At 40.6% G+C, this 24,490-nt stretch overlaps 1 protein-coding gene across 2 annotated transcripts in view; it reads right to left on the bottom strand.

The window, feature by feature from the left end:
• The window catches only part of UBQLN1 (ubiquilin 1), a 34,440-nt gene continuing 9,950 nt past the window's right edge, over positions 1–24,490 (bottom strand). The window contains exons 2-11 of one of the 2 annotated variants that reach the window (XM_030968456.1): positions 22,006–22,157; positions 9,993–10,108; positions 8,346–8,608; positions 7,482–7,640; positions 6,638–6,881; positions 6,013–6,155; positions 4,885–4,968; positions 2,984–3,099; positions 2,502–2,670; positions 1–1,712 (exon numbers count right to left, since the gene is read on the bottom strand). In XM_030968456.1, coding sequence (XP_030824316.1) covers positions 1,560–1,712; positions 2,502–2,670; positions 2,984–3,099; positions 4,885–4,968; positions 6,013–6,155; positions 6,638–6,881; positions 7,482–7,640; positions 8,346–8,608; positions 9,993–10,108; positions 22,006–22,157 — 1,599 coding nt within the window. In that variant the 3' untranslated portion in view covers positions 1–1,559. Of the gene's footprint in view, positions 1,716–2,501; positions 2,671–2,983; positions 3,100–4,884; positions 4,969–6,012; positions 6,156–6,637; positions 6,882–7,481; positions 7,641–8,345; positions 8,609–9,992; positions 10,109–22,005; positions 22,158–24,490 lie in introns of both variants that reach the window. The other variant, XM_030968455.1, reaches the window with a different exon arrangement.

Raw genomic sequence — 24,490 nt, 5'->3', positions numbered from 1 at the left:
TACAGGAGGGATTTGGAAGACCTGGTTATGTAGGACATAAGCTGAGGTACTCAATTTTTTTAACTCAGTCTTCACCAGCAAATGCTCCAGCCACAATGCCCAAGTCACAGAAGGTGAGAACAGGGATTGGCAAAATGAAGAACTGCACTCTGCAGAAGATCAGGGTTGAGAACATTGAAGGAACCTGAAGAGGTACAAGTCCATTAAACTGACACAAAAGAGCAATAAAAACCAGATTCATTTCAACTTTTGTTCTGCAATCCCTACTTCATCTAAGCTAAAAGTCTTCAACATCATCCATCTCTTATTCTCCTCTGTCCTCCTCACACCGCAGGAGTTGTTAACCAGTTTTAGCGCAGAACTGGTAAGTATTGCCAGAACTTCAGTTCACTCAAATGCTTTTACGATGGACTGTCGTCTTGATTTTTAGGTAATGAACAACTGCAAACACACTGAAACAAGATGCTTAAAGATTTTTTTAATTCATTTATTACCTGTGCACAAGAGAAGTAACTACCAAGAGAAACTCAAAAGCTATACAGTATTTTTTTACTTGGTGGTTAAAAGTAATTAGAGTATCACATGACCATGAATAGAAGTAATTTCTCCAATTACAAATCAGAATACATGTAAAAATCTCAGTGGAACAAGCCAAATAGCCATAGAAGCAATTCCAGAGCACAAGGCTGTGGCTCTTTAATTTGGACAATGACAAAAGTAATTTACAGTTAAATCTGTGAATATCGAAATAATGTTATAATGCAAGTTTCTGTGCAGTTAAATGTAAAGAGACAACCAGAACAGTAATTCTAGCATATTTTAACTAAAGTTGCTTAAGAATTTTTTCTCAGATAGTTACCAAAGATCCTGGGCAGTTCGACACCGAATTCAAGCCCTATGATGGTTTTTTTTTTGTCCTTTTTTTGGGGTTTTTTTTTATGTTTGGTTTTTTTGTGGGGTTTTTTCTTGTTGCTTTGGGGTTTTTTTTTGTTTGTTTTTCATTGCTTACAATTTCACTCTATTATATTGTGTACATGTCTAGAAATGAGCTGTCTCTGTTGTATATATTGTGTTTATACCTTAGACAAATTAAAGCAAAAGATGGTATTTAAGTGGTATAAATCTTCCAGCATTTTGCTAGTCAAGAGAATAAAACATGCCAAAATCACAATAAGCAGTATTGGTACTCATAGCTTCAATTAATTTGTTTCCTTTTTAATATGTAATCTACATAAATTACTATTGAAGGATACTGTTTAAGTAGTAAATAAATTGGCCATTTGTAGGTCAGACAAAACTTGTTCATCCAACTGTGAAAGCTGATACTGTTTCCAAAAAATCACAAATAATGCTGAACAGAAGAACTGATGCACTCAAAAATGAAAATGCATTGATTCCCAATGTCTGAAGAAAACTACTGCACTCCACCTTCAAATGCATCAGACTGGTTTTAGTTATAACAAGACAATCCCAAGAGTCAGAATGAAATAAAGCAATCTGAAAGATTAAAGAGCTGTTATCAAAAATAAATTACATTTTTCAAGTTAAAAGAAACACTGCTATGAAGGCTGAGAGCCAAGCAGCCTTTCAATAGCTGCATTGATGTCTCCTCCTGTTGCTATTAGTGCTTGTAAATTTGCTTCACGGTTCAGAAAGCCCATTGCGCTCAGCTGTTCCAGTTGTTGCTGAAATCGAACTTCTGGATTTTGTAACTGCTAAGAACAAAATTTCAAGCTATAAAAGCATAATACATATTTAGCAAAATACACAATTTAAACACAGGTGGGTTCTGCACCACTCTGTCTTTTCTAATTTTTGACTACATCTTTTTCAAATTCCAAAATATATATTCAGATAAATTCAATTAGCAACTAAAGAAATTTTTTCAACAAGTCAGCAGCATCAAATTATCTACACCTACATACCATTCCTGAACTCCAGGAAAAACTGACTAATAGTGGAGGAGTCACATTAAATTGGGTGCATGTATGTCCATGAACCATTTCTTAAAGATATGCATATAGCTGTTTTTTTAAAACAAAACAGAGTTCAACCTAGCAATGTGGAACAGCAAAGATTATGTTGTTGTCAGCAACCTTGAACATCACAGGCTTTATTTTTCTTCAACATAAAGATCACCACTTTTGTAACACTCTCAAGTATCTGTTGACTAAAATTACCAAAATCCTTACTGTTAGAAAGCTTGAGTCTAAGGCAAACCTCTTAGCTGTGCTTTATAGGAAGATCCTGATTACACAAACTCATGGCAAAATCCTGAATTGTCTTAATGATATGACCTTCAGAGGCATGTTTTTAATCAGGACAGAGGATGTATTTTTTCAGTATTTACTTGCACAGCTGCAATAGCACTTTTAAGCCTCTTCTACTGACCTTTGACCAGAAGCATCCAGTGGGCTCTCCCCTCAACTACCTGTCTTCTTTCCAGTGTTTTACAATTAAGAATAAAAGCAAAAATATCTAAATATAATGATGTACATTACCTGAGCATTTGCACCAGCAAGTGCCTGCAACATCTGGTGGACAAACTGTTGGTGACCAGATTCAGCAGTTCCTGAAGCTGGACTTGTATTTTCAGTGGAAACAGAACTAGGTACAGTGGATGCTGTAGGAGTTCCACTGCTTCCCCCTCCACCCAAACCAGGATTAAACCTGTATAAATTACAGAAAAAGAAATACACCACTTGAATAATAAACACTAGTTTGTCTCTTTTCATTAATTAGTGGGTACAAATTCTGTGAAAGAGAGGATAACAATTTGAGTAAAGTACTGAGAAAAAGCCCAGAGTTATCACTGTTTAGAATTGCACAGCAGACAAATATAACAGGTTCTAAAAAAAATTTGGTTAAACTAAAAAAGGCAAGAGGATCAATCTTTATAAAGACTGTATAAATCTCTAAATCTAAAAAGAGTAACCAAAACAAGGGAAGACTTCCTGTCCAAATTTGTAAGATCAATTCTTACCCTGGTATAAGCCCCGGTGCTTCTGTTGCTAATGTCTGCAAGCCCTGCTGAATCTGTAGCAGAGCCTGCATTGCTCTGGGGTTTGACATAGCTGATAACGTGTCAGGATTCTGCATCTAAGAGAAGGAGAGAAACTCTTCAGCATATATAGATGTTTCAAGGTAATTTTTTTGTGAGACATTGCTAGATGTCTCACAGAATCTGACATAATTTCAGAACTTGGCTTTTGATTTTGTAGTTGAATGTTACAGGAAATCCTTCAGTTATTTTTCTTCTGTGAGAAAACTTCCATAGAAGGTGATGAATGAACTCTCTAGATGTAAAAAAACCTCTTGAACAAGAATTATACAAGAAGTATTTTTCATTACAGATTCCAATCTTTCAAAGGCCACAAGACTGTGGTAGTACATTATTTTAGAATTAGTCTCCTACATCATACTACTGGTAAGCAACAATGCTGAACATGATGAAACTTGACCAAAAAATACCTAAGAAAAAGTACTAAGTTCCTTTTTCCTAGCTGATTTCAAATCACAGCAATTTGGTTGTGACTATTTGTACATACCTTATCTGTATTGCTCTTACAGTCTGAAATGTAAACAAACATACTGGAAAATATACCAACAGGCAAATGTATAATATTCAAGGGTTCTCTGTCTACTGTGACTTCAATTACAAATAGGCTTTCACATAATCAAAAAATTTAGAAGGCAAATCCTTTTCATTTCTGAAATGAAACATCCAAAACCCTAATTATTTTAGACACAAACTCAAAACTGGTGGCTTATGTTCACCTTTGCATAGAGATGCAACAGGTACACGAAAAGCAATGTTTCAGTTACAAATAACATGGTCTTGGTAATCAGACCAAAGAGCAGATAGGCTTACTATTCTTGGCAGCTTTCCCCTGGCAACTAGACCAGATTACTTTTGCTGAAAAACCACATTTGATTAATGTGGAAATCACAGATTAAGGTGAAACTTCCCCTACTGCAGAGCAGAACTGCAGCAGAGGACATGAAGAACTCCGATCTGAGTGCCTAAAGAGACTTCAGAAGAGCAATTAATATTCTCCATTAATCTCTTGGACTTTTATCTTCATGATAGCTAAAAGTCAACAAATCAATGTATAGTATATGGAAAAGATTACTCAGATTTAAAGAGATACACGTTTTGGGGTCTCCAAATAAAGCTGCTGCAACTACTTTACAGAAATATTTAAATCTTGATTTACAGTCTGATATTTGAAGCTGTCTTACATAAATGCTGGCCCAACTATTCTTAGAGCACTTAGGTGACCTAGATCTCATCTTTATTAATATTATTAATTCCAGTAGCAACCATTCTTCCCTAATTCTACTGGGCAATTGCCCTTAACTGCAAAAGATGTCTTCCATTATGCAGATTCCATGGTTTCTGTCTCCCAATCCCATAATATAAACACAGGTGGATAAGCAAGAAAACACAAGTTGAAATATTACCAACATTCTGAAAATATCCAGCTATTTCTCCACACCTCACCTGTTTGAAGAGGCATGAGAAAAGCATACTGAAACTTTAACTAGTATTGTGAAAAGTACTATTCTTTTTAATTTCTGAAACAAATTTTGTCACAAACAGGTGTTTTCTGGCTATGCAGTAAGAGCATTTATTCCTTCTAAGCAAAGAAGCAAGAACAAATCTTAGTGGTTATGCTAGTCACAGACAACAGGTTTAACTTTTGAAAGAGATGGAGACATTAACAAGAATATTATTAAGGGACAATCTAACTTAGTATCAAAAGCTAATGAGAATATATTACAGACTCTAGCTATTAGCCAAATCAAAGACAGGCACCAGTTTACTAAATATACTGCTCATTAACTTGAAGACCTTTATTAAGAGCTAGTATCTCATCTTACTTGCTGAAGGAAAGTTGGAAGTTGTTGTCTCATTTGTTCTTGAAGTTGAGGATTTCCAACAAATAAAGGATTATTCAACATCATCTATAGGACAAAAATATTTAACTTCAAAGATCAAGCAGTAAAAACCAGTGGAGGTTTTAACACAACTATGGATAATACAGTAATAGTCTATGAAAATTACCTCACAGAATAATAATCATCTACTCCTTTGTCCAAAACTTTCTGGGGGAGTATGTCTTTTTTGTTTGTTTTTGGTTGGTTTTTTTGTTTGTTTGGGGTTTTTTTGTTGTTGTTTTGTTTGGGGTTGTTGGGTTTTGTTTGTTTGTTTGTTTTGTTTTTTGTTTTGGGGGTTTATGGTGGGGTTTTTTTGTTTTTTTTTTTTTTTTTTTTTTTTTTTTAATTTCACTTTTGCTTCATTGGTTCTTTTTTCTTTTAAGTGAATGGATTTCCAGATACAAATAAGGCTGTCTTGCAAAGTATTACAAGAAAATACTTTTCTGTTCAGCCTTCACTACAAATCTAAGTAATAGCTTTGCTGTAAATATCACCTGAAGTCAAGGATATTTCCAAGTGAGTATTTAACACAGAAGAGGTAATATTTTTTCAATGAGAGTTCAGAATTTGAGTTTCAATATTACCACTTTAAATAAAAATTCAAAGCACTTCTACAACACCATTCATAAAACAGCATCTCCACTTTTAAAGTGAGGCACAGGTCAAAAATAAGAAGTTAAAAACAGAGTAATACCTAGGTAGGGCACTAAGTCCCCTCCCTTCACTTCCCCCAGACTAGAGGGGGTATTTATTTATTGGTAGCTCTACCTTAATTCATAACCAAAGCACTTTTTTTGTCTGTTTCAAATGCTGGATCACATGTTTAGGGTTGTGCGAAACGTACACAACCCCATAATGATTTCTGAAGCATATCAGGCATGATATCCAACAACAAACCAAAGCAACTCAAGGCAACAAATTGTTGAAAGTAAGCAGCTAATAATTTCAGTAATTACTTAGGAATTAACACTAAAAATTGGCCCATTTGCCACAGGCAATTTTTGAGCTTTTGGGTTTTGTCTTTTTTTACTTTACTACACACAATATATTACTATACCAAATGCAATTTACCTGTACTGCAAGATCAGGATTCTGGCTTAACGATTGCATCATGCTTCTCATGTAGGGTGCAGACAACATATTCTGCATAAGTTGTGGGTTTTCTGTTATCTGCTGTAATAAGCTCTGCATTCCTGGGGTATTGAACATACCAGCTTAAAGAAAAGGTAAAGGGCACGTTAGTAAGCATTCTGATTATCATTAGAGAAAGTAGGCTATCTAAATCCAGAATATAACCACTTGGCTTTCATGAGTTTAAGACCCTGAAACTTACCTCACAGTGCTGTTCTACCTACACAGACACATCTACCCTAGAAGTAAAGACAGATGTTGTACCCAACACACACTCCCATCAACTATTCACATTATTACCTGTTTTCCCATTTGCCTTAGAATAGAAAAAATACTACAATTCATCTGCAGAATCGCTACCCTTTATTATTTTAAGTATCATTATCACTTAAGATTATTTTTCCTAATTTTTTATTTTTCTTCAGAGGACTTTAATAATAGTAAAATGTTCTACAAAAGTAAATAGCAATAAAAACTGAATCAAAAACTCTCTGCCTAATGAAAGAATAATTTCAGTAAGTTTGCAAGTATGTGCAAATATATACAGTTGGAGTAACAAACACACCTCCAAGCCCAGGTCCCAAATTTGGTCCAGTTGAGCTCTGTCCCGTTGTGCCTGAAGTGCTACTTTCGGCATTACTGCTGCCACTGCTCTCACCAGTAGTGCCAGTATTTGTTGTGGGAGTCTGTGAGCTGGACTGAGGAGCCCACGGATTTGGCAGAGGATCTCTATTTTCTGTACGAGATGGCTGACTGTCCCCTCCTGCTGATGCATTGCTTACTAAAGAAGCAAATGGGTTACCTCCAAACTACAAAGGAAAGCAAACACTTATCATGTACAAATTTATAAATCATACATGAAAATAAACGTTTATGGCTTCTAATCAGTTATACTCACCAGTCTACAGTAATTAAATGTAAATATTGTGAAAATACACTAACATTGAGAGATACTAGGACTCCCTCAAAAATTAAATAATTTCTTTTCAAAAATAGTGTTGCTACTGCATTGTATTTTAATCAGAATAAAACTGTGTCTTGCATACTGGTTTCTGACTTTAAAATCTTTTATTCTTCTCACCTTCAGTTAAAAGTTACTAAACACATCCTTAAAAGGATTTTACTGGACCTCCAAATCTTAAGGCAGTGAATAAAAGGAATTAAAAATTAAGTAACTAACAAATCTATTAACTTTAAAATAGCTCCTCAATCACACAAAGTGATAGCTGTATTTCTTCAGGCTCAGAAGAACACGATTTTTAAAGCTCTTTCAAGAGTAAAAGGCCACATAACAACTTCAAGTTTCAAAAATTGTTTTGTCAAATAAATATCTGGAAATTTGAATTACTTAAATTCTTTTATTAAATATTAAGTATTTCCTTTCTATGTCATTTGTAATCTTTTCTCACCTGTTCCTGTGCTGCATTCAGGATTGGCTCCTGGATGTCTGTGTACATACGCCGCAAGGCATTGTATCCCCCTGGCATACTTTCAAGGTTGCTCAAGGCTCGGTCCTGGTTTCGCATCATTTCCTGCATCATTGCAGGGTTTCTAGCAAGTTCTAGTGTCTAGAGAAGTGGAACGTTTAATCTGTATTAATAAGAAATCCATTCTAAAGTCAAAACGTCAGCATTTGGTAATATCTCAGTTATCCCTGTCTAAACCAGTTTAAAATTACGATTAGAGCTGAATCAACCTGTCAGCACAGTATGAATCAACACAATTCAGTATTTAGCCAGCATTCTACCATAATTCTTACTATTTCTAACATCACTACAGCAGGCAGCCTATAATATGAAATTTAAAATAAATACATAGAATTTCAAAAGCATCTATTAATCTCTTTGGGTTTTGGTACATTTTGCCACACAACATATCATATCTATCTTTTAATTTAAAAAGCATTTAGAAGTACCCACAGTGAGACACAATGAAAATATGCAGAATTTTGGAGAATTACTACTTATGGTAAAATTCCTGGCTAGACAACAGGTTTCAAGGCCAGACAGCCACATCCAGTTCTAGCCTCAGAAGACATGTATTCAGTGGCTTTCAAAAACTATGCTGCAGATTTTCTGAAATATCAGTCTATTCTGGACATTAACAACAAGAAATGTAGACCCTGGTTGTCTATGGCAACCTTTTATGGATTTCGAGTAAGACTAAATACTTTAAGAATGTTTACACGCTCCACCAAGTATGTCCAACTCTGGCTCTGTTGTTTACATAACAGCAGAATCACAAGTCATGAACTAATAGATCTTTCTACATACCTGTCTCATTATATCTGGATTATTCAGCATGTGACTGATTTCTGGATTTCTCTGTATCAGTTGCTGCATTTGAGGGTTAGCCATAATTAACTGCCTCATCAGGTCAGGATTTGAAAGCATGCTCTGAACAAATGGATTCTCCATTATCTGAACCATCATTTCCGGGTTGGACATAAGTTGTCGTTGCATCTGACTTTGCAGCTCCGAGAAGTTTGAAGTATTTAAGCCTAGGCTACTCAGGCCTGCCAAACCTCCAAGGCCACCTTCAAGAGGATTGAAAAATGTGACTGACTATACTTCCAATCACATCCAGATTTTTTCTAAATACAAAATACTTGAACATATCTCATACTTCAAAGTAACAAAAATGAATGGAAAGTCCCATCTTTTTCAAGGCTGTTCAGGAGTTACTCAGGGTATGCTTCCTTAAAGAACAACACATAACTAAAAATCCAACAAACTTTATTTTTAAATAAAATTTGTTATAATTCTAACAACTTTTCTTCTCATTTTCCAAAGCCAAGATACAAGAAATCTTTGAGTCTGGGGGCTTTAGGTCCATGTCCCTCCAGCAACATTTAACAACTGCATTTGTAATAATCATTTATCTTTCTCCTCTTGGTTAAACTGTAACTAAGAGTGAACTCCTAATATGAGCAATATTCCCAATTCTACTTAAATGTAAAGCCTGTGTTCCTCCTGGTAATAACGCAACAAGAGCAAATTACATTTTGAATTTTTATGCTTTGCTGAATCCAGATAAAAAGTTTCAGAAGGTACTAAACAGACCAAAGAACAATTAAAACCTAAGAAATCATCTGCTTACTATAATTGGCTTTTCCAATTCTACTTCTTCCCCACTCACAAATGCAAAAAAAAAAAAAAAGACAAAGAAGAATGAAACAAAACCCCACCACAACTATGGAAACAGATTATAATTTTTAAGTCAACAGACTGCAGCCTCTTCATTCATAGAAGTGAAGACTCGTAATACTATCAGACTTGAAACCTGAGAAATAGTAAATCGTAAGATTAGCAGCAATTTTGTTGCTTTTATTGCAGATCTTGGCTTCATGTCACAAGTCCAAACTTCTGTGATTCATCTGTATTCAGATAACAGGAATTCAGATGCACTTTTAAGTAGTACAAAGACATTGGAAGGCATTTCATTACCCATAGTACCAAAATATAACATCAGTAGCACCTTACCACTGAAGGTGAAACAGTTCAAATCTTGTAGTAAAGTCTGTGGTGAAACACTGGAACAGTTTATCCAGGGAGGTGATGGATGCCCCACCTCTGGAAACATTCAAGGTCAGGTTGGATGGGGCTCTGAGCAACTTAATCTGGTTAAAGATGTCCCAGCTTATTGCACAGAGGTTGGAATAGATCACCTTAACAGGTATCCCTTCCAACCCAACTATTTCATGATTCTCTATAAAACTAATGAAACAACTCTCCTCTGGTAACTGACTGATCAGAAACCTTCTACAGCCAATTCAATATATAACTGTAATTAATTTTTTGGCTGATATGTTTGTTTGGGTTTTGTTTTTCAAGTTTTGTCTACATTGTAATAAAGCTTTAGGCACAATTAGCGGAATCCAAGAGAAGATACCCACCATTCCACCTAACAAATATTCTTACCCAAGCCAAAGGGATTACTATTTGTCGACGCTGGTGTTGAGGTGCTACTGCTTGATGTTGATGTGGTAGCAGTACTCCCAGTGGTGTTTGCCTGTTGAGTTGGATGGTCTTGTGATCTAAAAAAGCAATTTTAAAACTTTATAGGGTGTAACAAGTTATTTTAAGAAGTGCCATTCAATGTAGCTAAAGTATTATACTTCAGAATCTTAAATTACATTTTGATTCTTGGTCATAACCCGGGGATAACCCCAGCTATCCCCACATGGCCTCCTGTAATAAATCTTTCTCAGACACCTGTTATGTCATCAGTTTTTCAGAACAGTAGTTTTAAATAGTGAAAAAACAGATAGGTATCACTGCAGCCATTACCACCTTCTCATCCTACCCCATGACGCTTGCCAATTTATTGTTTTCTCTGTCCTTACCTTGCTTTAAGGATCCACGTCTTATTTCACTATACTCACATACTACTGATAACATGCCCACACCTTCAAGAAATAAAGCCTGACAAATTTAATGTGGAATTTATTTCATGCCACATCTCTAATAGGATGCTTTATTGAATGCGAAATTCAGTTAATGTCACATTTTATTAGAAGACAAATCTCAAACTCTCAAACCTTTAAGACTTCAAAAAAAGGCTGATAATGAAATCCCATGACACTAAAGCCAGCATAATTTAGCACAGGCACTAAAGCCTGCCCAGGCTGTGTACTCATCACACTCTTCTAGTGCAGGCAGAAAGACAAATGCTGCCATGCAGCACAAGAGATCAAGGAATTGAGCTTGAATAAAGTTAACCTGACCTCTCTGTTCTAAAGAAAAGAGACTGCTTTGAAATCCAAATCAATTCTCCACTGTGGTTTGACAATCAATAAATGCCTATATTTGCAGTACTACAGAATAAAATATTTTTTAAAATTATGAATTCAGACATCACAAAAAGATTTGAGAATTTGGCAGTACACTAGACTCCATACTTCAGTTCACCTTGAAGGACCTTTCTCCTATAACATAACTCTGCACTTCCTCCACTCAAGCAAACATCAGGAAAAAAAAACCCAACCATACAAAAAAACCCCAGAAAGATGCTTTAACAGCATAGATTCTCCTGAGGTTTCTAAGAGTTCTTTAACTTAATTATCAGCAACTGCAAACTTTGAATACAAGATGACTATAACTGGCCAAGCAGCTGTAACTTGAATGAGAAAGATTATAGACTGTATACTGATTGTGATTCTCCTGCTAGAAATATTGAGTTTTCTTTCATCTAGAAAACATACACATCTTTCCTCCATAAGTGAAACAACAAGCATCAAATCCTATTTGTATTTTTTTTTTGAGAAGCAACTATGCTGCTTCATGTAATAGACATGAAAGGTTCTCAAAAGTGTGACAGAAAAGTAGGTGACACTGAAAGCTGAAGTACAATAGTGCTCCCATGCAAAGTGGGGCATATTCTTTGAAGATAACGGTTCATGTGAGTTTCAAGCCTGTGAGCCTCCAGTCTTTCAGGGATATTCCTGTCAAGTGCACATCGCCTTTTACACCCATTTTGCCATTATGTTTCCTCCCAGCACTTGTGAACAAATAACACCTGTTGACCTAGAACACTATTCAGAAATTCTATTTATCTTCACTGCCCATTGCTAATCACTCACTGCTACCCTGACACTGTAGAAGAGAGGTTATAAGCGTGCACTGAAAGTCTGTAGCAGTCTAGAAAATGTAGCACAGTAGAAAAAGTGATCTTTTTTTTAACAAGCATGTGGCTGGGATATATGAAGATTCCTATTTTGAAATTACAAATCTAATAACATAGTTTACAAGGGAAAAGAACACTTTCAGATCTAGTTTTGGAAAATACTTTTACTTTTTCAGATACACAGCAGCAACAGTAACAGCAAGAGTCAACAGAAAAGTAAATGGCACAGCCTACCGAAGTACCTGGAAACAAATCAATCTTGATACTCATGGCCAAAAATCAGCATGTTCCAGGCCACACCGGCAGGGTCTAAATCTTGTCTTTCCAGATAAGCATAAAATATAGATATTTTAGCAAGAATACAACTGAGATATTTCAGGACAATGCTGATTTACATTCTCTCCAGCAGGTTTTACCATGTTTTTAGTTTATTCGAGCCAAGTTAGTAGGTGAAAACTTCAACGCATCACTTGAACACAGCACATGTACATGCAAAGGATCTGTAGTTCTTAGTTCATACGTCATTTTCCCAATGATTAAAACATTCGGCAGATAGTAGAAATGTAGGGAGAATTGTAAGGGGGCACAGTATTCCCCAATGAGTTGCAGCTGTGTTAACACCTGTAAGTAATTAAGAGCAAGGGACATAAAAGGGTGGAGCCGGACAAAGAGTCAGAAGACTGCAAGAAGAGCTAGCAGAAGGCTGCCCAGAAGATGACTGCAGAGGAATACTGCAAGAAGCAGGAGAAGGCTGCTCAGGAAAAGACTGCAGGAGGAGATGAAGAATCCCAGGACCCCAGGAGAGGGTGAGGACCAGGAGAGTCCCAGAGAGGGCTGCAGCGAGGACCAGGAGAGTCCCAGGAGAAGATTGTGAGTTCCCCTGGAGGGGATGAATAATCCCAGAAGAAGACTGACCCCAGGAGGGTAGACCCCAGGAGAGGGTTGGAGAAGCTTTGGACATGCCAGGGCTCTGTGGCAGTCTGGCAGCAATATCCTTCATTGGATCGCTGCTGGATTAGCTGCAGATGTTCCTGGCTGGACGCTTCAGGAAAAGCCCCTGGAGGGGATGGACATGCATTGGGAAAAGCCCCTGGAGGGGCTGGACTCTGTTGTTGTAATGCTTACTGTTATATATGAGTGTACTTGTAATGTTTACTGTTATGTTACTTGTAATAAATACTGTTATTAAACATGTATTAAACATGTTTAATACAACATAGAAATACAGCCCTCTAAAATGATTCAAACAAAAAGCAGGCATGAATGAAGACATGAAATGCAACGCTGATAAGACAGATGCAGGAACACTGAAAATTCCCCAAAAGCCACGTGTTTGACATTTGCACTCCTGAGGGTTCCTCTGCTCAAAGTGCAAGAAGGTCCAAGAGGCTGCCAGGGGTATTTCAGTATGTATAGCTGTCGGGACCCAGGACACACCTCTGGCTGTCCAGGACACCAGGACCCCTGCTAGGGGTCTCAGAGACCCTGTCACAGAGCCCAAGACACCTGTGGTTTTGATTATGACCCATGGAGCAAATTACCAACCTTATATGAAGATCAGCAAGCCACAACAGTTTAGGTAGAATAATAGTGAAATTATCACGGGCTGGAAAAGAAGATTTTGGGTTTTTTGGTATGGGGGTTCAGGAGGCAAGATGGAGGGAACTGGGTGTGTCCAGCCTTTCTCCTTCTTCTTCTTGGCCTTCATCTTCTGCTGTGATGTTAGCACTTGGGGATTGGTTTAGAATAGAGGTGCACTGTCTAACATGGGTGATAGGTATTGGAAGGTAAAGGTAAATATGATATACGTAATTTGTGGTATAAGAGACGGCGCAGCCTTGGGGGTGGGCGGAGAGCGTCGTGGCTGCCTTGCTGGTCAGACCTCTGTCTGCCAGGGAGAAAATTTTGTAGATAAGACTTAATAAACAACCTGAAGACCGAACAACAGAGAGTCCAGTCTCATTCTTCAGAGCCTGGGGTCCTTCCCTGGACCACCCAACTCACCTCGGGGGCAGAGAACAAGCAGCCGACCCCGAGACATGGCGTCCCTGGGTGGGCAGCCAGGGCAGAGGCGCCCAAGGGGCACCCAGAGAAGACCCGAAGCAAGCTCCAGATCAGCTTCGAAGAGGATCCGAAGAAAAACTTCGAGTGGGCAGCTCCCAGAGCTGGACTCGTTCCCAGGAGGGCTCCGATAAACCTCCTTGGGAAGCAGCCAGAGCAGCGGAAAGCAGGCAGCCACTCAAGGTCAACTCGCACTCCCACCTTCGCCGAAGAAGAATTCGTAATAGGACAGCCTGGACCGGACCCAGAAGGCGCACCTGGGATCCATCCTCCTGTGAGTTGCAGGCCGGTGAGCAGGACTTCCAGACTGCCCTGACAACCTCGCTTTGGTAAGAAGGTTCAGAATTAAGAACATGGGGGGGACACTCTCCCAGGAACAACTGACCATTCTATCCGCCCTACAGGGCGTGGCACAAGCATAAACCCCTTCAATCTCTAAGAAGGAGCTCAAAGATCTTTTACTTTGGGTCAGACGCAATTATCCTTATACAGAGACGCGTCTGTTGTTTGAAGTCGGTTTTTGGCAAGAAATAAATAGACATCTTTACTTCTCAGCAGTTAAAAGGGATGAAATAGCCACAAAATTGCTAGCACCAGCTAGGGTCATGCTTGAGGCAATCTCTAAAAGAGCTGTCAGGCAGAAATCTGTCAGATCTCTGACAGAGGCAAAAGGAAAGGAGCAAAGCCAGAGAAGGAGGTTGGCTCTGCTCCCAGCTGCCCAAAAAGAGGCAGGCCCCGATAAAAGGGGGGAAAGGATTTCACCATCTGCCACTCTCTCGGGGGGGGAACTGCGCGCGCCGTCGGGAGTCACGGATACGGCGTCAGAGGGGCAAGAGAGGGAGTCCGGGGAGGAAGGAACATCAGAGGCGGAGCGGGACAGAGACAGTGACGTCAGCAAGGGGGAGGTGAGAGGCGTGCCCAAGGCTACGCATGCCCGGAAGAAGTGGGGGCGTGGTCGGAGGCGTGTCCGTTCCCCTGTGACGACACGGGCAAGGAGGAGGCGGGCTCGGGGTTCGAGTTCGGGGAGCTCCACCCCTTCTCCAGTCTCGGTTCCTCCTTCAGGCCAGACCTCCGTTGCCCCAGGGAGGCGTTCGCGTGTCCAACCTCAAATGCCAGCACAGCTAGAAGCAGCCCGATCCTTGCCAGCCCTACAGGGCATGACAAAAAAAAAAAAAAAAGATAAAACGGCCTTGAAGCTTTTATCCCCAGTGAGGATAATGTTGGAGGCAATTTCGCGGAATTCCGCGGGGTCTGCCAGCTATCAGCAGGCAGGAAGTATTCTCTCAAGGATGGGGGAAGGGAAGCCATCCTGCCATCAGCAGGTGGTAGTTGCCCTTACCGACCAGGGAGGGGCAAAACTAACGCCTGGCAAACAGGTGCGGGAGGAATTGGCATCATCTCCAGAGTCCCCAGGGTCCCATGGGTCCCCAGAAATCCCAGAACTTTCACAGGGAGGAGGGCGGAGGGGGTCGGGGAACCCGGGTGAGAACTGCTTCTCGGCGACTGGCGAACCCGTGCCACGGCGGCGCCGGCCGGCCAGCAGCCCGGGGGAGCCGCAGAGGCGGCCGTAGGGGTTGCGGAGGGCGAGGGGGCCACGGCGGCAGCGGGGGGAGTCGCAGGCACAGCAGCACTGGAGGCGACAGCGCGCACGGCGGTGCACGCAATCGCAACAGCGGGCGGTCAGCGGGCGGTCAGCAGCCGTCCAGGGCGTGGTCGGCGGCGGCGAGGGCAGCCCCGAGCGGGGCCCGGCCGGGCGGAGCGGAGCGCGGGACCGCGGGAGCGGGAGGCACGGCGGAGGCGGGCGCATGCGCGATGGCGGCGGCAGTTTCACGCAAGGGGTGTCAAAGACGCACGCGAAGGGGACAAGCCGCCCGACTGCGATGGCGCGCGAGCAGCGGCCACCCGGGGAACGCGCACGGGAAGTCGGAGCGGGGAGGGTTTTTTCCCCAGTTCGCAGACGCGGCATGGACACCGGCCGAGCGTTGGCACGGAGCCAGATCGGGATCGGGGCAGCGCGGGTGTCGGTCACAGGCAGAGACGGGGCGTGGTCAGGGTGCAGAGGGTGCCCGAGGTACCGGCCCTGCTCCGATCCCGTGGCGGCGGGCACGCAGCCAGCCCCAGCAGCCAGCACACGGGCAACCACAGCAGCCAGCACACAGTTTCAGCCTCCATCAAAATCTCAAGTTGGAGATTTTTCGCGGGTGCAGCACATGTTGTGTGAGACACACCGAGCTCCTCAACAGTCCGGTCCCACAGAAGCGACGGAAACAGCATTTACCAGATGATCAGGCTTCAGATGCAAAAGATAGAGTCAAAAGCTGTCCAAAATCAGTGTAAAGTGAGAAAGCACCGGGCTTTTGCCCAAGATACAGGAAAAAAAATGGGAAACCTGTGCAAATCAATGTTATTCGAAATATGATGTAGATGGAAATCTTCTATTGTGAAAAATGCCTCTAAGGGAAGGAAGCTACCACATAAAGATAGAAGTATTAGTAATGATTCAATTACCTAAAATATCTCTGAAGACAGAGCATTTGAGAAATATCAATCAGATCCTATCTGTGGGATCATCAGCTGATTCTCCAATGGTTCAGAGTTTTGTTGGCATTGAGTTTGTAACCTTTGTTATTTTTGGATTTTATAGGTGATACTGATAAATAAGGATTGTTATTAATGCTATATGAATACTTTAAAAAGATCGTCATAACCCCTTCAAACACTTCCTGTTGATAAGTTGATTATATAAGGAGAATTTTCAGAATTTATGATAAGAATTATTTTCAAGGTGTTGTTGTAATATTTACAGCCAGCTTTAATGTGTTTCATTATCTCTTTGTGTCTATCCAGACAGAAGTTTCGGAGGAATTCAATTACTTAATGGTTTGATTGATTTTTAATTCTAAGGTTTCCTACTCATAATTGCTGTTTTTAAGAGTCTTGTTTTAAAATCTATTAAGTGATGTCCATCAATTAGAGTTCGAACTCTGGCCAAGTTCTAGCTCTACTTGAATGGAATGATTGACAATCAGCCCAGATGTTTTCTGCATCAAAAAGTATTCAAGTCCCTTTGGCTTGCCAATTTGACCATATATGATAGCTGAGCCTGTTTTCAAAGGCAGTTTGGAGAAACATGAATCCGGACATGAGTTCTCCAGTTCTCTGTTGTTTTAAGGTTCATCAGCTGTCGCAGACTCTGGGATGACAGTTCAGTGTTGCAGTGATTGATAATTGTATGATTTCAGATGTGTTATTGGTTATGTGTATTATCTGATTGATTTCTAATTACTGTTATCTTACATTTCCCTATGCAATATTGCATAGAGACTGAAACAGAACAGATCAATGTTTTATTTTCAAATCAGGACCCATTCTTCACCTCCAAGATTTTGAGATAATCCTCCAGTCCTTGCAGGGACATGGATTTGTTTGTGTTTTAGCAGGTGCAAAAGTCCAGGTAGATCTCAGTAAACAATGTGAAACTCGATCAAGTGCATGAGAATGCTGACAAGAAGCACGGGCAAGAAAATGCTGACTATTCCACAAACAAAAAAAAGACGCACAGATGTGGACTGCACAGAGATTCCAACCCTTGTGCTTCGCCCACAGAAGATTGTGGACTTTGGGTTGCTTCATGGATGAGAGTCACACAGTGATACCTACTGGCATCACTGGAACTTCACCCAAGAGACAGGACTTTTTAATAATTGGTAAGGACGGAAGCAGCATCCTTGTCATTTATCCTTCGATTGTTTCGGCAAATCAGAAAGAAGAACTGACAGTTTTAGCCAAAGCTCTTCGACCACCACTGACTGTTCCAGAGAACACCCCGGTAGCCAAAGCTATCGCTTTGCCACCACATGCAGCGGAACAAGTAATGCCGGTGTTTGATCAGCAGGACTTTCCCTCTGGAGACCATGTCCATGGAATTCTCAGTTCGTCAGAAAGTGTTCGTCATTTGGAAGAAAACTTCAGGCTCATGGAGACTGCTGCACAACCTCAGGAAGATCAACAAAGTCATTGAGGACATGGGACCGCTTCAACAGGGACTTCCTTCACTCTCAATGACTGGCCACTTGTGATTATTGGTCTCAAAGACTGTTTCTTCAGCATCTTGCTCCATCCAGATGATGCTCCTCCACTTGCATTCTACGTCCCAAGCATCAACAGGGAGGAGCCTCTGCAAAGGTACCGACACAACAGGAGCTGCAAGAAGCTTGTGACTGTGTGATTGCAGAGGTGCAGAAGGCAGGACTGGAAATCAGTGTTTCCAAGATTCTGGAGATCGCACCATGGAAATACCTAGCGTGGAAGATCTCGGAGCGAACAATAAGACCACAGAAAATGGAAGTTGGCAATTTGCATGAGCTGCAACAGCTTTTCAGAGAAATCAACTAGATGAGACCAACCTTGGGGATCACAAATGATGACATCCCAGAGGCTTGATCTTTTGAAAGAGGACAATGATATCAAATCTCCCAGAACTCTTACACCTGAAGTGCGGAAAGAACTCAAGAAAGTTACAAAGGTCTCCAAAGACGGTCCTCATGGACCTGGAGATGGCATCCCAAATTATCATTAAAAAGCAAGGGCAAAGTTGCTGACAATGTCAGGCACGAATTTTTCTACAATTCATTTACCATTGAAAAAAAAAAATTATTTTGACTGAGCAATGCAGAAATCAAAAGACTTGTTAATTGCGTTGTTAGACTATCCAGGTGTTTGCACGATTCATTTTCCAGGTCACAGATTGCTGAAATCAAAAATTTGCTACAAGGAAAAACCAAGAGGCGAGGTCCGAGGTGGGTGTCAGCGAGACACGTGAAGCCTTACCGGACTCGGACACAGGAAGATATGGATCCTGGAACACAAGAAGCGAGCACGCAGACAGAGGGAGAAGACAAGACCATGGACATCTTCTCGAAAAACACATAAAGAGTTTAAGGACTTGGGGTTTCTTTCAGGGGCTTGGGTGTCACGGCATGGCAAAGCCTCTCACAGGGAGTGAAGCCATGAGCTTGAGATTCGATCAGGTATTGCTCATGTGCCTCATTCTTCCATTTATTGCCTTAGGCAATGGAGCAGATTTGCCCATGGTCCAGCCAAAACAAAATGTTTGAGAAGCTTTGGCCAATGCAGCAGGTTTAGACAGCGTCTGCTTGACAGATTCGAGGCCAGGGAGACCATTCTCAACATGCTTGGTGGGCTTGCCGGTGAATGAATGGCCAATTCCAAAAAATACTCCTATAAAGATTTCATGGGTCATTTCAAATCCTGTGAATGAGTGGTGTCTTTGGACACAGTTCCTCCCTGTGGCTCCTTTTTGAACTTGAGGAACTGGAAATTCCTCGATCAACAAAAATGAATTTTTATATAAAATTTGAACTTCCGGAGGTGACACAAACAAAAAATAAGACAATCTATGTCACTCCAAATCATCCTTTTTATAGAAATGCATCTGTTTGGTGCAAATGCACCAAGGTGACAACCAAAGCATCATTCCAGGTTCCAGCACAATTACCATAAGGAATCTTTTTCATTTGTGGGGACAGAATTTGACCTGGTATACCTGCAAATGTCAAAGGTGGTCCATGCAGCATTGGGAGAATTTCATTGCTAACACCCAATTTGAGAATTTTGAAAGAGCAAACACATAAGGAGAAAAGATCAGTGGAACAATATAGTCCAAATTGTGATGATGATGTGCACACATGGGGACAAGGCTCAGAGAATTGCAGTTGCAATTTTCTCACCCCAGATCGCATCGGGGGTGGCCTTGACTCAACTGAATCGTATGGGTTGCTGGCTGAGCAAGCATGCTCGAGCTGTTTCTCTTACACTGAGTGACATGTTAACAGACATCAACAGCGTGAGACGAGCAACACTCCAAAACAGGGAAGCAATTGACTATCAACTGCTGGTGCATAGACACGAGTGTGAAGAATTTGAAGCGATGTGCTGCATGAACATTTCAGACCATTCAAAATCGATTCATGAAAACATCAAAAGGGTACAAGAAAGCATTAACAAGCTTGGGGAAGTCACTAGATCCTGGATGAATGATGTGGTTGGATTTTTTAACCTTTCACTATTGTGGAAGGAGCTTTTGAAGATAGGTTGTTACATTTTGACAGGGCTTGTGGTTCTTCTGCTCATTTTACCATGCATCTTCTAGTGCATGCAGCGGGCCATGAACAAAGTTGCAAAAGAGGTGTTTTTGGTGCAAAGAGAGGGGGGAGATGTCGGGACCCAGGACACACCTCTGGCTGTCCAGGACACCAGAACCCCTGCTAGGGGTCTCAGAGACCCTGTCACAGAGCCCAAGACACCTGTGGTTTTGATTATGACCCATGGAGCAAATTACCAACCTTATATGAAGATCAGCAAGCCACAACAGTTTAGGTAGAATAATAGTGAAATTATCACGGGCTGGAAAAGAAGATTTTGGGTTTTTTGGTATGGGGGTTCAGGAGGCAAGATGGAGGGAACTGGGTGTGTCCAGCCTTTCTCCTTCTTCTTCTTGGCCTTCATCTTCTGCTGTGATGTTAGCACTTGGGGATTGGTTTAGAATAGAGGTGCACTGTCTAACATGGGTGATAGGTATTGGAAAGTAAAGGTAAATATGATATACGTGATTTGTGGTATAAGAGACGGTGCAGCCTTGGGGGTGGGTGGAGAGCGTCGTGGCTGCCTTGCTGGTCAGACCTCTGTCTGCCAGGAAGAAAAATTTTGTAGATAAGACTTAATAAACAACCTGAAGACCGAACAACAGAGAGTCCAGTCTCATTCTTCAGAGCCTGGGGTCCTTCCCTGGACCACCCAACTCACCTTGGGGGCAGAGAACAAGCAGCCGACCCCGAGATATAGCTACAGTAAGTCCAAACTATAAATCCTCTGAAAACTGCGCAAGTCAAAAGCATCCTCCTAGCAGTACTCATGGTGCCTCTCTGTCACAATTAAGACTGTAGCCAAAAAAAGCAACAAAAAAAATAGCAACAGCAGAATACTCATTCAGATGCAAAAGGAACAGAACTGCAGTATTACCTAATACTCTATTCAAGACTGACATGGCTTGTATCAGCCTAAATTTCAGGTGGAGGAGGCAAAGGGCAGGAAAGCGAAACCTCTGACAGTACAAACATGTATTTTGACTCCAGGACAGAGAACATAATCCTTCTAGGGCATGAATATAGAACTGAAGGTATTAGTTTCAAAAAGTACCTACATTTAATGCTAATGATACTAATTTCAACAAGAATTTTATTTAATGCTAATGTTAGTAGCCAGCCTTTGTGTCTTGGCAAGGCCTTGAAAGGGAAAGCCTACTTTTGTTCTCTCCTACACTTCATGCTCTTTCCTCCAACATAAGACATTTTCACATCAGAGGGGATCCTCACCATAAACAGAAAAGACATAAGTAGAACAGAAGTAAAACCACTTTCACTCTAAAAGAATGAACATGTTATTGACTAATATCCAACTGCTTTTGAGCGATCTATTGCTCTACTTGTTGGAAAGATTTTTGCGCACTTCACAGGAAGTGCACACACCATAGCTAACTGATACAGCTTTCTTACCATCATTCTAATGCTTCTTCGCCAAAGGAAAAAAACAAACACCAAACAAAACAAAACGCAAAAACTGACCAAAAAAAAAAAAAAACAACAAATCAAACAAAATCCCCAAACTCCTTAAAATCGAAAGTCTATTTAGACAGATAAATTCATTATACTAAAGCAGTTCCCAAAAATTTTCTTTCTTTGTTTTACCAAAATAGTCTTTACTCACTGTGTTGGTAAAACAAGGCAAGAAAATTCACTGCAGAGAAAAAAAAAAAAAAAAAAAAGAAAAAGATTCACTGCAAGTTTTCATACGGGAAAAGACAATCTGGATACAATTTATTAATGGATAGTAAGAGATGATATCTAACAACTGTGAAGCCAAAACACAGCTGGAACAAAAAAAAAAAGCTATATAACAAAAACCAACTAACCAAAAAAACCCTCCAAAAAAACAACCTAAAGAAAAAGTAAAATTTATTTAAAAACATAAATCAACATAAAATATGAGATGAATTTTAAAAAACAGTGTAATTTCATAACCTCACTGTTGTCCCGCAGCAGCTGAAACTAAGGAGCTGCTTAAGATGATTTAGTCAAATCTAGTTTTGCCCAACAGAAAGCTATTAATAATGCAGAGCACTTTAACTTCTCTAGAGGTAAACAGAAGATCACTTGTTATTAAGATTACCTGTTCTGTGTTTTGATAACCAGGTGAACAGTGAGTCCATCATGAATTCCATGCTGAGTCAAAGTATCTTGATCTTTTAAAATTTTTCCAGCAAATATCAACACAAGCTGATCAGTGTGGGACTTGAAACGCTTAGATATTTCTTCCTTGAACTAAACAAAAAAAAGTAATATTATACATTTATATAATTAAATACTCAACTGCAATTTTTAAAAATAATTTAAGAACAACTTGTTTTTTACATTTGCTATATTACCTCACTTGTACTGCCTATTCTGTATTTCACAAACTAGAAATACTTTTGTTTCCTGAACTTCTTTCTGTCCATAAGATGGGAAATATTTCTTTGTCATTCAGAAAAGGAAATCTGAAGAATTTCACATCTAGATCATGAGTTCCATAAGTCATGATGACAAAAGTCTGATTTCTCTTGAAGACTACTGTGACTTCAATCAAGCATGCATCCATGATGTAAACACATAGTAGTATATACAGTACTTAAACACACCCACATGTATATACATAGTAAAGTATGCCTACAATTATATACTAGCAAGTACACATATACAAATGTGCATACCACTGAAGCCATCCACTGCTGAAGGATTGATGACACAATGCCATAAAGAGGATAAATCTGTCTAGACTTTTGCTTGAACTAAGTATACTCTCTCCTTAGATGTATTTTTGCTGCCTTCCTTCCATGTGTCAAAACTAGCATTCCTTTCCACACAGACAACAGTTATACTTTAGGTGGCTCTGCTTTCTCATTTAATGCATGACACGGCTACATAAAATGAAGTTACAGCCCAGGTCACAGTGAATAAACACATTTTTCATTCATTGAGAAATCATTACCATACAAGACCTTTTACAAAAGAGATTGCTTACTAAGTGTTAACTGTCAAAAACACCTTAAATAATAGATCAGCTTCATACACTTTCTTTTTTCTTTTTTCCTGAGGCAGAGGAAGAAAATCCTCTATACATATGGAAGAATCCTAAAAGCATTGTTGAAAAGCAATGTAAAGATCATCTAGTTCCAACTCCTCTGCCAAGGGCAGGGACACCTTTCCCTAGACCAGGTTACTCAAAGTCCAGTCTGGCTTTGAACACTTCCTGCAATGGGGCATCCATACCTTCTCTGGGCAACCTGTACCAGTGTCTTCACAGTAAAGAATTTCTTCTTAATATTAAGGAGGGTGAAGTGATTACCCTCATATCATCACTCCATGCCCTCGTAAAAAGTCCCTCACTATCTTTCATATAAGTCCCTTTTGGCCACTGAAAGGCAGTTCTAACGCCTCCCTGGAGCTTCTCTTCTCCATGATGAACAAAAGTGTCTCAGCCTGTGTTGACAGGACATGGACTCCAGCCCTCTGATCATCTTAATGGCTTCCTCTCAGCTCACTCCAACAAGTCCATGTCTTCCTCTGCCAGGGTCCTCAGAGCTGGATGCAGCACTCCAGGTGGAGTCTCACCAGAACAGAGCAGAGGGGCAGAATCCTCCTCGCTCACCCTGCTGGCCATGCTGCTTTGGATGCAGCCTGGGATACAATCTATTTTCTGGGCTGTGAAAACATATTGCTGGGTCATGTCCAGCCTCTCATCCACCAGCACCCCCAGGTCCTTCTCCTCAGAGCTGCTCCCAATCCACCCTGCCTGTATTTGTATTTGGGATTGCCCCAAACCAAGTGTGGGACCCTGCAATTGGCCTTGTTGAACTTTATGAGGTTCACATGAGCCCACCTCTCAAAGCCTGGCAAGGATTGGCTTCCCTCTCCTCCAGCACCTCATTCATCCCACACTGACTGGCACACATCGTTGGGGTGCACTCAATCCCAATGTCTATGTTACTGACAAAGATGTTAAACAGTGCTTGCCTCTGTACCACTCCCTAAGGACACCACTCGTCACTGGTCTCCACTTGGACAATGAGCCAGTCACCACAATCCTTCAAATTCATTATTCACTGAGTAGTTCATTTGTCAAAAACATCGGTCTCCAGTTTAGAGAAAAGTAATGTGGCACAGTGTCAAACAGTCTACGTATGTGCAGGTAGATGATAGCACTCACTTTTCCCTAATCTGTCACCACTGCAACACCACCACAGGCAACCATCACATTTGTCCTTAGTGAAACTGTGTTGACTGTCACCAATCTTCTCCTTACCTTTCATGTTCCTTAGCATAATTTCCAGGAGGTTCTGTTCCACAATCCTGCCAGGCACTGAGATAAGACTGACCAGCCTGTAGTTCCCTGAGTCTTCCCAATTTCCCTTCCCAAAAATATATGCATGTTCTGCTTCACCTTTTCCAGTTTGTGGGAACTTCCAAGGAGAACTGCTACAACTTTTCAAATATGATGGCTAGTGGCTTAGCTACTTTCTTGCCCAGTTCCCTCAGGGCCCATGGATGTATCTCATCAGATCCCATGGGTCTTGAACCGGATCTTCTACAGGGGATGGTTCTTCATTCTCCCAACC

Source organism: Camarhynchus parvulus, chromosome Z, assembly GCF_901933205.1.
Source record: "Camarhynchus parvulus chromosome Z, STF_HiC, whole genome shotgun sequence".
Taxonomy (NCBI): Eukaryota; Metazoa; Chordata; class Aves; order Passeriformes; family Thraupidae; genus Camarhynchus; species Camarhynchus parvulus.
Note: the sequence above shows the minus strand (reverse complement) of the source record. Positions and strands in the feature narration are given on the sequence as shown.